This window comes from Perna viridis, chromosome 4 (genome assembly GCF_037379345.1).
Source record: "Perna viridis isolate PV_CMFRI_1.1 ecotype Kerala chromosome 4, ASM3737934v1, whole genome shotgun sequence".
NCBI lineage: Eukaryota > Metazoa > Mollusca > Bivalvia > Mytilida > Mytilidae > Perna > Perna viridis.
Window position 1 is genome coordinate 52536806 of NC_142448.1, and position 13615 is coordinate 52550420.

The 13615-nt window shown below is 32.7% G+C and overlaps 1 protein-coding gene across 2 annotated transcripts in view; it reads right to left on the reverse strand.

Moving 5' to 3' along the window:
- LOC148620513 (fatty acid synthase-like) overlaps positions 1 to 13615 on the reverse strand; it is a 37351-nt gene that overhangs the window by 3951 nt on the left and 19785 nt on the right. For both annotated transcript variants that reach the window (XM_088581424.1, XM_088581425.1), the window contains exons 20-27: positions 13146 to 13268; positions 12537 to 12760; positions 11938 to 12276; positions 10687 to 10933; positions 9970 to 10215; positions 8997 to 9323; positions 8413 to 8531; positions 7345 to 7605 (exon numbers count right to left, since the gene is read on the reverse strand). In XM_088581424.1, coding sequence (XP_088437550.1) covers positions 7345 to 7605; positions 8413 to 8531; positions 8997 to 9323; positions 9970 to 10215; positions 10687 to 10933; positions 11938 to 12276; positions 12537 to 12760; positions 13146 to 13268 — 1886 coding nt within the window. The remainder of the gene's footprint in view (positions 1 to 7344; positions 7606 to 8412; positions 8532 to 8996; positions 9324 to 9969; positions 10216 to 10686; positions 10934 to 11937; positions 12277 to 12536; positions 12761 to 13145; positions 13269 to 13615) is intronic.

Sequence of the window (13615 nt, forward strand, 5' to 3'; positions counted from 1 at the left end):
TTCTGCTATGAAACCTCTCAATGGATTATTATAAATTTTGGTTACCAGGATCTTTGGGGTAACTACTTAACAAGTACTATCTTTATAGTTTCTTTTTTTTTAAAATTTTTTCTGACCGACTCGGTGCTTTCCTGTTTAAAAAAAATAAAAGGTTACAGGGTATTGGCTATATCTTTAAGTCTTAATCTTTATTGTGCTAGAAAGTCATATCAGTTTTTATGGTAAATACCACGTTGTTCAAAGTTTGTTTTGAATACATTTTGTATTTTGAAGCGAAGAGATCTATAGGATACAAGAGTGCAATTATTCTCAATGCTATTTCCGTATTGGGGTCCTCTCTTCCACTAAAATCTAAAAATAGATCCCGATGAAATTTCTCTAATCTAACGCAATGTTGCTAAAATACACCCATATAGCTTTTTAATTTTGAAATAAAAACCACCATGTCATGCGGCATTTCTGCCCGTAAAATTAAGGTTCAAAAAGGGGGATACTTTTTCAAACATCAATTTCATAGTTTTCCTTTCCTCGTTTGTCTACCCCGTACTTAACTTTTTATGAGCAACTTGGCGGGTGTTTCTAGAAAAGCAGAGGAAGCTTACCCTACCGGTGCACCTGGTCCATGCTCCCAGTTTTTAGTGGAGTCCGAGTTGCTCATTTACTTTTGTTACTTTGTATGTATGATTTTAGTTACTTTATGTTCTTTGTTGTGCATGTCTGTTTTCCATGTCTGGTCTTTGTCTCTGGATTACATTCTTTTGATTACCGCTATAACCTTGGTTCCCTTGATTACTCTTTCAGTAGCCACCCTAAGCCTCAAGTGCTCCATAAAATAAACATATATGGACTGCTAGCTTTAAAATTCAATACTTTTGGTTCCTTACTGTTTGTACAATTTTTTCATGAAAATATCTTTTTTTATTATCCACCAATCATGAACTTTTCTGTATTTTCCACTGGGCTGCAAGTTGGGGTAAAGATCTGGCTGAATACAGAGGAGACATAATTATGCTACTGTAACCTGAAGGTAGAACGGTACTATTTATTTCCCATAGGCGACAATAGTGAAACTTTTGAAATATTCACACCTTAAAAACAATGACAGAGCTATAAAATGACTTTTTTCCAGTAATATCTTCATTTCTTTAACTAAAATTGCGATCAAAGTCATAGCAAAACTGTCTCAATTCTTTGGTATTTTAAGCAGATGATGTCTGGGGTCAAACTTCCTCCCTTTTTCTGCGAATGGCACATAAATTTTAAACATTCATAATATTTATATGGAATGGTTTTCAAAAAATACAATGCATTTTTTTTAAAAGTATAAAAATATTAGAGCCTGGAATTAATAAAACATTTTGAATGTCAGCACAATTTGTCCAATCACAGTGTCTGGAAGTATTTACTTAAGTAGGGTACACAAAAGGCCAACCTAAAATAATGAGAAATAGTACCGTTTTACCTGAACAGCGAGCACAGGAAAGATGCATTCATGGTTCTGCATTGTTGTACTTGATCCTGGTCTTAAAACAATTAAAAACAAATTTATAAAGGCCCAAACTGATTCTATGATAGGCCAGAATATATCTGACGAATTAGATCCGGATCTATTAATAGAAAAAATATACGGAAATAGTGCTTACATTCATGGACAGGGCCACAGTACGATACATTCCTCCACAGAAGTGGCAACTGATTTGCCTGTGGGAATGATGAGTGAAATGGGGTATAAATACCTATACATTTATTGTTTGAAAAATAATAAAAAAAATGTTCAACTCTATCTCTGTTTAATATTTAGAAAAAAGTGGAAAAAAAGAAGGCAGGTCCTAGAACCTTGTAGGCAGAATATCAACACATTATTTTAAAATGGTTGAAACAAAATCAGACAGAAAGAAAACAACACAATTTCAAATGCACAAACACAAATTCAACCTATTTTGTCTTAAAACCATATTAAATATGTTCAAAAAAGTATTTCTATTAACAAAATAAATAAATAAAAAAAAAAAATTCTAAAATGTCTTAAATTGTTGAAATTCTCCTTGTGTCAAGGCCTACGAAGGTCCCCGCAAGGTCAAGGTTGTGTGACAGCTCCTTATTATATCCCATTTGTAAAGTGGGGGATTATAGTGATGGGTGTGTCCATCCTTCTTTTGGTTAGGCACAGAGACCCATCTCTTATCTGTTACTCCTCCTATACCATTGAATGGAATGAATGGAATTAAACTTTCACAGACAACTATATAACATGTTACCATTGTCTATTTTAAATTTTAATCCAAATCAGTATGGAGGTCAAAAGGTGCAATGTTATCAAATGGGGGAAAGGGGTATCAAGTTAGTGTGCATTGATCACTATCTCTAGTTAGAATTACTGTTCTTGTAAGACAAAAAATAAAGAATTTTGTTGTGTTTATCTTATAACTTGAAAAATGCAACATTTATAAAGAAATAAGATTTCAATAGTAAAAAAAACCCTGATGGTAAAGTCTTCAAGGGTCTAAATTATATAACAACCATATTATATTTATTGCCCTTGAAAATGACATGCAAAATCATGGTTTTTGAAAACCATAAAAGATAGAAAGAAATTTTTAATTGAAGTATTTCTTAAGATAAGGCATAGAAGTCTCAATAGGGTCTCAGTTGTAGGACATCTTCTGTTTGAAAGGCATAATTTTTTTTTTTGCAATTTCTAGCTAAACATTTGAAACCACAATATAAAGAAATTTTCAATAAATGAAATGATCTTTTACAAAGGTCTCCATGGGTGACATCTTGTAAGAGTTCTTGCACTTCAAAGGGAAAAAAAAAAACTCAAAAAACAAAATCTTTTTTTTTAATATCTAGCCAACAGCTTTAATATAAAGAAAGAAACTTATTTTATGAAATAATTCTTATGATCAGGCTACAAAAGTCTACAAGGGTTGAAGTTGTAGGACACTTTGTTCTTAGAGTAATGGCCCTTGAAAGGCTTCAAATTATGTTGTCTTTTTGTTGTTGCAGTTAACTATCAGAAAAAACTTTCAGTTGTTAATTGATTCTGATGACAAGTCCTACAAAAGATTTACCTGAATTCTGGTAAGAAAACCATCCTTTTAGGAGGTACTGGCCTTGAAAGTAGAAATTTCTTTGAAAATAGTCACTTTAGCAGTTTTTGCATATACATTTGTATTTTATGAACAGTAGCAGATACTGATAAGTTTCAACTGCTAGAATATTCTTTTATTCCTGAGGTCAAATATTCACAAGGCGAAGAAATGATTTTCAGGAGAGCGATTCAGGCCATGTAAGACCTCTTATTATTTGCATACTTATAATTTGAAATAAGGAAGTTTATTACATCAAAAAGGTACTCATGATCCTTACATTTAACTGCAACTGAAATTCAAATCCATAAATTACCATTATTGCCTTGATAAATATGTGTATATATAAACATGAATAAGCCAAGAACAGGTTCCCTTAAGCGTGTTTTCAGTTAGCATTATAACCTCCAACTATTAAGGTTTAAAAATGGCTGCTGCTCTAATTCATTGTCAGTTGTGCAAAAGAACTAGTAATATTCAATTCAAGTGTATGGACTGCCAAATTCTTACGATAAAGGTAATCTCCATACTGCAGAAAATCATAGCATTTTTAGTTTAAATGAAATAAAAGACAAAACTTTTGACGGTAACAATTTAACAATTATAAGGTGCTTTATACACAATGGTGTAGAAACTACTGCATTCTGCAAATCCTGCAAGATAATGATATGCTCAAAATGTCTGAAAAAGGATCATAAAGATCACAACCTTATGGCTGAGAAGGATGTCAGGAAGGAAATTCTATAATTTGGTGACATGATACAAGTTGTGAAAGAGAAGGTTCATCATTTGGAAATGGCCCAAAAAGCTACTTATGAAGCTGAAGAAAAAGAAAATTCAAATTTCTGACATAGATACCCATAGAGTCTATAAAAGAATTTAACACCCACTTCTCCACTGAAGCAAAGAAAACATGGGACAAGATGATATCAATGCCAAAAGAGAAAATATCAAGTATCAGAGAATTAAGTCAACAGAACTACTGAATACATTGGAAAAGATAAGTGAAACAAAAAACATTGCAGAACTTTTAAACAAAACTAATGTGGGCTTGTTACAACTTAGTGAACTTGAATCTTGTAAAAACTTAATGATACCTAAAATGCCTAGCTTTAATACAAACACACCAAAAAAGGAAGACATGGGGTCATTCCAAACAAAAATGTTAATTTAAAGTACTGAACCAGTATCCGACAAATGAAGGCAAATTTAGAATCGATAGCCATATCTTCTGATGGAACCGTTTGGCTAGCCAACACCAAAACAGATCAATTATGTCAGATTTGAATCCAGTCATATTTTAGTTCTATGACGAACCCCAGCAAAAGTTGAATCTCTAGCAATTTCACCAACTGGTCATCCTTTATTTGTTAGCATGGATGTTTAAAGACTATTGACCATGCAACTGGAGATATTATCACTTCCGACTATGCATTACAAGAGATAAATGCAAAAGATTTTCCATTGTCTTCCATCAAAACAACGTCAGTTTATGTAACAAAAAACAAAGATGTGATATCAGGGGCAACATCTGAGGACCACAAGTATATAGTGACAAAAAAGGAATACAAGACACGTATAGGGAAAAGTCATGTTGGATCAGGACAAGCATCACTAGAAACCTCTGAGCTCAAAATGGAAATGAATTCTTTATAGCAGGAACAAAAACACTTTTGTAGTTATTGATAAAGATAAGGAACATTGAAGGCTATCACGGTCACTTTAGGTTTTGGAGCTATCATGGGGGAAATCCTCCACAAACAGTGACAACTGGCAGGGATGAAGTTTTTGCTGTCAAGAAATAATATTAAGTAAGATGTTTTGCCTGATGAAAATGGTTGCTGTTATTCATTTTTGATACTGACTGCAGGATATATGCATGTAACACAAATGTAATATGTATTTTTATACAAAAAAAGAAATCGGAACAACAAACCAAGAGAAAAAAGGCATAAATGATACTGTTCAGTGGATTGAAATACAACACCCTAAAGTATCAATAAACCTTAGTGAGCATACTCACAATACATTCCATCCACACACACATTTGTACTCTTTAGAAAAATCAATACCAGACAGAATTTAAATGCTTTTAACCATTAACATACCTTTGAATTAAATAGGTAAAAAAACAAGAGGCTTCCAGGAGGCTGAATCACTCACCTGGTTAAATTTTTGCCTTTCAAGGGCAATAACTCTAATAAGGAGTTGTCCGACAATTCTGACTCTATGAAGACTTTGGTAGAACTTATCATAAGGATCATTTCATTGACTGAAAGTTTCATTCTATTATTATACAGTCAAACCTCGGTAGTTCGAACTCCAAGGGACCACTGAAATGTGTTTGAGTTATCAGGAGTTCGAGAAATTGAAGTTTGTATATTTCCGGATTTTTTTTGTTACCGGTTCCAAGTTCAACTTTATCATTAGAAATTGCTTACTTCCTACGGAGTTTGAAAGTTTGTGGATCTCTTTCCTTCGCTTTCGGAAGATTATCTTGATTTGTGGACATTAAAATGCTATGTTTGTGCTTAAAAACGTACATTGTTGGAGTTCCTTGAACTGGTCAATAATACATTTTAACCTGATTTTCTTTGATGATTTCATCATAACGACTTCAGAACATTCTCGAACTTCAATCAGTACTATGTTTAGATCAAAACTATGTAATTAGTGATGACTTAAATGTTACCTGTAATTAACTCAAATGACACTGATTAATGACAGGGTTTCAGTTTTTCACACCTTTATTACCCAAGCTGACAAAATGGCTGACAAGTTCAAATTAGTGAGGGTTAATCTCTAAGACTAATTACCAAACGGACCTAGTCAGTTCCAGTGTTCGAGAAATCCAAGGTTATTTATAGTGATTATATAGGAGAAAATTTTTGTACTTTGAATTGTGTTAAAGAAATCTGGGGGGTTCAAGCAAGTGAAGTTGGACTGTAGTTTTCAAGATATTGGTTGAAACTGCTAAAATCATAATTTTTTTGCCTTTCAAGGGCAATAACTCTTACATGGAGTCGTCTGACAACTTTGATCCTTGGAAACTTTTTAAACCTTATAGCAAGAATAGTTTCAGCAATTAAAAGTCTCATTCCATCTATCACAGTTTTCAAGAAAAAAAAAAAAAAAAAAAAAAACTGTCATTTTTCTCTTCTCATGGGCAATAACTCTTACATGAAGTCATCTGACAACTTTAATCCCTTGGAGATTTTTGAAGACCTTATAATAAGGATCATTTCAGCAATTGAAAGATATTAGCTAAAACCTAAAGGTTTTGGAGTTTTTGCACAAAACTACTGTCTAAACCCTATGTTCTATTTTTAGTAATGACGGCAATGTTTTTAAACTGATAAAAAATCCAAATGGTCATTTTGTTTAGGATATCTTAAAAAACAAGAATACCAGTATTAACTTTCATTGAATTCTGTACAGTATTTTCTGAGAAGATATTTGAAAGTAATAACATCAAAAACAGCAAAAAACATCCAAAAAGGGCAATAACTCCAACATGGGTAAATAGATTTTCACCAAAATTTGACCACAGATATATCTCATCATGCTGAATACTTCTATCCGTGTCAAAATTTGGATAAACCTAAAGGTTTTGGAGATATATGCAAAAATCTGGTGTCTGACCCCTATGTCCTATTTTTAGTAATGGCGGCCATGTTTTTTAACTGATCAAAAATCCAAGAAGTCATTTTGTGCAAAATACTCTAAGAAACAATTTTTTATAAGTTTCATGCAAATCTATTCAGTAGTTTCAGAGGAGAAGATGTCTAAAGAAATTGTTAACGACGACAACGGACGCCAAGTGATTGCAATAGCTCCCATGGCCTACGGCCAGGTGAGCTATTTAAGACACTATCCTGGCAAACAGCCTAGATAAATATTTTTTTTCCTAAGTCCTTGTCTGTTAAAAGTGGTCCACTAAACAGATTTTTGTGAATATCAATCCCATCCAAGATTTTACTGCTACTAATCATTCAAACAAGTTTGAAGGAAATGGGCAAAAAAAATGAAGAGCTCTATTCAGGGGACAATTTGTGACATAGAATTAAATATCTATTTCATTAGGTAAAATCACAGTGTACAATCAACTTAAATGATGATGTGATCAGATAAACAAGAATATCAACCTCACAGATGACAGACCAAATGCCAAATATTGCCTAAAATTTGCTGAATGACATTTTAACAGAGAGACAGACACCATTAGGCAGAACTTTAACTATCATGTACATACCTGTAAGCCTATTCCAGGTATAAACATCATTATAAACGATATCAGTGCTTCAGTTTCTGCCATTGCATCATTATCTATGGTCTTGGCCTGACGCCTGGCACCAGTATGAGTTAATACAAATGTGTGGGAACCATCTAACAGATACAGATGTTCCACTTTCTGGGTCACCTCTAACTGTAAAGTCATCTCCATAGCAATCATGGCACCAAAAGAGTACCCTCCAATGCAATATGGTCCCTCTGCCTGTATTTTTTGGATTTTCTAAAAAAAAAATAGAAAAAAAATAGAAAACCGCATGAAAACCCAGTAGAATGTAATGATTCATTCCATCACAATTTCATACATATCACATATCTGATCGTCCAATTCACATTGTATTTTTACTGATAGGTCACACTTGTGTTGTTTCCAATAAATTTTAATGGATTTATAAAAATTACACAGACATGTCCATAGTTAATAAACAGAGTTTCTGCAAATGAAAAGTGTATTCATTAAAATGTTTCAGACAGAAAAAACAAATTTTCTATCTGTCTTTACTCTGTTTTTGATTTTCGGTTTAGCCAATTTAGGAATCCCATTAGAATCATAAAAAATGATATTGATTTCAGGGTTGTAACTAAAGAGATGAAGCAACCATGGATCATAACCCGTTGAAATACCAGAAAAATATAAAATATTTGTCTTAGACGTGAAAGCAATGGCCTTGACACAAACGACTTCACATGTACAACTTAAAATTTTCATTTTCATTTGATGAATTTTCGATCAATAATTTGCCAGATCTGATTTTTTATGGTGAATGGAAAACAGAAATTCATTAGGTTTAAGTAATAGAGGATAAATACTTCATAATGGTAATTTAAAATAATTAGATTCGACCTTTTAATTATTGACAGCCTGACATCATCTGCACATATTGTAATATCTGGACTGGAATTTCTGTTGTACAATTAATTCATATTTAAGTAATAAACTGTCACATTAGAGACATAAACCCCCTATATATCCATCATGCATTTTTATGCTAGTTTACTCCCCATGTTTTACAAATAAGGTTACCCTAACCTGTATATAATATGCCGCCATGCTACACACAGAATCATCTGGTACTTCTACTGAACACTGTAGACCATACACTGTACATGTCATGTGACTTACTATTTCTTGTAGACTTGTCAAATTTCCTAAAAATAAAAAAAAAGATCAGGAATTAACAGAAGATGGACACTGCCATAGGAATTTACTTTTTTTCATTGATGTTCAAATCCTAGTTCCCTTGATTTCCCTTATATAAATCAATGAACTCCCAAAAGCAGCTTATTTCCACACCTTGTAAAACATCAGTGGCCTTGAAGTTATTTATTTCATCAGAACAAAAAGTCGTTTTAACAAGTCCAGATATTATACAATCATCTGTTAATTAAAAAAATGAATGAAAACAGAACCAAAGTAGACATAACAATCAATACTGAAATCATAACAAATGATAAGTTTCAACTTCTACAATATTGACAAGAGGCATTTCTATAACAGTTTCACACTGAGAAGACAGAATCATAAGAAAACACAATAATCTTTAGTCCAAGACTTGTTTAAAGCTAATAATAATTTTGAAAAATAGTTTAAATTCTATAATGTACAGAAAGTACCTTCAATAGGATGAACCAAGAAAATAGTTTTGGAGTTATCTGCCCCTTCCTTCATTAAAATACAACTCTCCTTAGGAACCAAACATTGCATATCAAATCTGTGAATATAATTATTTTCTGTGTCTGTTGCTGTTGGACATTCCATTTTACTGCTTGGGCATTCCAAGTTCTTCAATTTGGTAAGAGTCAGCTGTCGAATTTCTCTCATGGACAATGAAATGTCGAAGTCTCTCTCGAGTGTTTGCTTGACTTCCACCCCCATTAATGAATCAAGGCCAAGGTCACCAAGGCTTGTGTCAGGTTTTATAGAAGTGGAATCTTTTACACCTATAAATGAAAAAAATAATTAAAGGGTGATCAATTTTCATTTCATTTTTATAAAGATAGCAGTGAGTTATTAAATGTTCCTCCATATAACACAAATTCTGTAATTTTACTCTTGACTTTTATAATACTTTACTCTTGTGACATATGCTTCATTTGACATCACTGTTGATTTGAAATGTCAATTACAGATTACAAAACTTGAAATATACATTGAAATACGAAAAAAATGTATATATAATGTATTAATATTTCTATACAAATGAGAAGCACTAATAGTTTAAAATCACAAACAGAATTTGACTTTATTTGACAGAATTTAAGTTTTTGATCAACTTGAAATAGTACTTCAAGTTTCCTTCATTCTAACTTTAGTAATAGTTTATACATGCCTGGTATTCAAATTATGCAACAACAAGAAAAGTTAGAAATAAGGTTACCAACCTCTAGTAACCATATGATCAAATATAAATAAAGTTGACAAACAGAAAGTTGATGACTCTTCAGTCTGAAATCAAATTCCCTATAAATATCAAATAAATGTGAGAAAAAGCTGTAGAGAAAATGTAATGAAAATGTTGTGGCTGGACTTGATTACTATATATATCTCCCTGTAAAGCAGGGATATAATAATAATCATACTACAAACCTAAAATATGACAAACAGCATCAACCAGACTGGCCAGAGAACTTCCAACTGATCTGTTGTTACTCTGTTTCTCTGCTGGAACATAACTAGATACAATCGAATGATGCTGGTTGAGAAACTGATCCAGTACATGTAAACAAGAGTTCATCCTCTGAGGAAGTGTACCACCAATTACTGTATCATTGGTTCCAATGGTTTCCAAGACAACACCAACATCTCCTATAGCTCCCCACTGTATTGCTAAACCTGAGTAAACAGATGAAAAGCTATAACTCACTGTTTGCCATTCAGTAAGACAGACATTAAAAAAGTATTGCTGCATTTTTATACATATATTAGTTTTCATGGAAGAAGTAGTATTAATGGAGAATTCAATTTGTTAAGTCAGGACTACCTAATGCAATGACTCAAATAAGTGTTAGTCCTGGTCCACAACCCAAAATACCGGAACTACCAAATTTCATTCATACAGGTACTGGACTATCAACCCTTTGTTATTATCCTCAAGTGGTCCTATGTTTCAAAACTTTAAAAAATCCAGGACATTCAACTCTTAAAATGAAATTTTAACCCTTGAAATGTAATACTAAAAAAAAAAAAAAAAAAAAATGAAAAAAAGTGTAAATCAGTCAGAGTACAAAAGCCTTATTTCATTTCAATCACCAAGAATGACAACTTTTGAAATATGAACATGTCAGACCAGAACAATGAACATACCAGGAAAGCCATGATCTTTCCTGCTTTCACATATTCTTTCCATCACAGAATTGGCATATCCATAATTTGATTGACCAGCATTGCCACGCCCACAGCTAACAGATGAGAAGACAACAAACCAATCAAGACTCTCCTTACATAACTGCCTGGTGATTGTATCTAAATTGAGGGTACCAGTTACTTTTGGTTTACAAACAGCATCAAAATTTTCCTTGGTCAAATTTTCAAGGAAGCCATCTTGTAATACCTGTGAAAAAGAAAGATTTCATATACTTCTTCATGTTAAAGTATTGTATGAATGTTAAATAAAAATGTAAAAATAACATAGCTCAATAAAGTATGGGTATAATAAGTTACGAAGACCATATCTTTTTTAAGAAAGAAGAGTAAAAACACAGGTTTGGGTTAAATATATTATAAAGAGTTACCTCCCATGCTCATTTTTGCACTCTAGGTGGCTTAAATATCCAAATATCAATTATAATGCAAATCAAATCATGCCTTTAGGGAAAAAATGTCTTCCAAATCATGTCAACCCTATTGGTGAAAAAAGTGACATTTTGCAAAAAAGGACATCTAAAGGGACACCAAAATGACATCCCTCAATGTTGTGTTGTATTTAATATCCATGGACACTACTAAAATACAAATCATCACATAGGAAGAACAAATCAATCTCAGACTCCATAATCTCAAAAGAACTAACTTTCCCCTGTTTCAAGTATTCCAGGAAAGATGAATCCAATTACTTGAAAAAAATAAAGTAATTTCACCTATTCATATTCCAAGAAAGGTGACTTCTATTCATCAAAAGATATTTGGGGGTGGGGCACGGGGTAAAGATAACTATGGTCCTAACTTTTGTGTAAATAATCCACTCTTACTGAAATTTGAAATCAATCGGTATTTCATGATACTCAGTATCTGTACAAAGTTTGAAAAGATCATTTGATATCTAGGAAAGTTATCATCAGGAAACTGTCAGGGGATGGACAGACAGACAAACGGACACTTAACTACAATATTTTTATTGGGAATCTCATAATACTTTGCTAACTGGTGTGACCAGATATAAAGATATATCAGGTCAACTGAATCACAACAGAATCTATGAGTCTTTCAAGTTGCATTTCAACCATCCAGTTGGTTTTCTCAATTCTGCAGATCAGCTCATAAAACAAAAATGGGAGAAACAAAAGTAAACACAATTAGTCTCCTACCCATTGTGGACAGAGACAATCATTTACTTACCATAGCAAGGTGAAAGAGTCCTCCTACTTGTCCCATCTGAGTTGTCTCCCTGATTAGTTCTTCTGTAGCCCTAATATCAACAATGTCGTGTTTTGAAACCAATACACTGATTCCCTGTCTTCTCCATTTCTCTACTTTCCTTGCCTGGTACCCTGTTCTAATACCTGACCTTGATGTGAGGGTCAAGAACTTTGCTCCTCTGTCAATCAACCACTGGGCCAGTTCTAGACCAAATCCGCCCAGACCTCCTGTGACTATATAGGATTTCATTGGATGACAATAACTCCTTGGTAAAGCTGGAATAGTTAGTGTAGAAGTTGACTGGATTTCACTCTGTACCTGAAGCGATAAATTGTTGGGATCAAAAACAAATAAATTACCAAAACTATAAAACAACTTCATGGTTAAATAGACCATCACAAACAACGTCAACTGTAAACTTGTATAAGAAAAATTGTTAAACCTTTATATTTTTCTGTTCTTCTAATTTGTAGACTATATTTTTGATTTATTCCCTTTTCACTTGGTCAAACTGACCAACAAACAAGTCAGTTTTAATGTCAATATGTACAATGTACAAGCTCTCATTTCTACTATACCTCAATCAGCACTTTTCCAACGTGTTTACCCTGGGCCATGAATCTGAAAGCCTCCTCCACTTGTGTATTATCAAACACTGTAGATTTCAAAGGTCTAACTGCACCAGACTGAATTCCTTGGGTCAATAATTTGGACACCTCTAACCAGTCATGGTTATCTTCCTCAAACAAAGCATCTAACAAGATACCATGGAAACTGATATTCTTCAGAAACACTGACATACCTGAAATAAAATACATGTATAATCTTATTGAATAAGCATTACCATATTTGTATAAAATTGACTGCAATTACTTGATAAATGCAAAATTGCTGCATTTTTTAAGTTGATAGTATAACATGGGGTCAAAACTATTTTATGGTCAAAATAATGTCAGAAAATGTAAATAGTGTAACTTAAGGAACAATTGTTAAAACTCTGATGTTTTCAAAAACCAATTGTTTTTCGGTTTATTGGTGATATCAAATATTTTCATTGGATATTGCAGATTACTTTTTTTACCACTGCAGTTGCCTGGCTGAGATTGTGAAAAAATATCAGTAAGAACAATATACAAATCATAAATTAACATTCACTCTAAAAGAATAAAAAAACTTCATGAACTTACCCAAAGGAGTGTTATTAGAAAGATCAAATTTGCCGATCTCCAAAAATCTTCCATGTTGGGCCAAGACCCTTACACTGGCCTGAAGTTTGTCTTCTGATAGAGAATTCAATACGACGTCTACACCTAAAAAGAATAAAGTATAGAATAGAAAATTGTATGTTTCATTAATTAAGTTCTTTCTTCTTGTAAAAAGGGAAAAATATATCTGGTTTTGGTTTAATGGTTTAATTCATGCAAAAATATATAGCAGTGAATTCAATAGTAAAATGCTTTCAAATTATTATGAAGAAATAACCTCAATCACATTGGTCCACAATAAATAGCCTGCATAGCAGGTAATTTCAAGAGTACAAAATGGGCATTGAAATAATTTCAAATAGGTAGTAAACAATACTACAACCATTCCTAACAATGTAAGTTTGAAAATTTAACAAAAAAATTATCAAAAATTTCGATGACATCATTGTCAC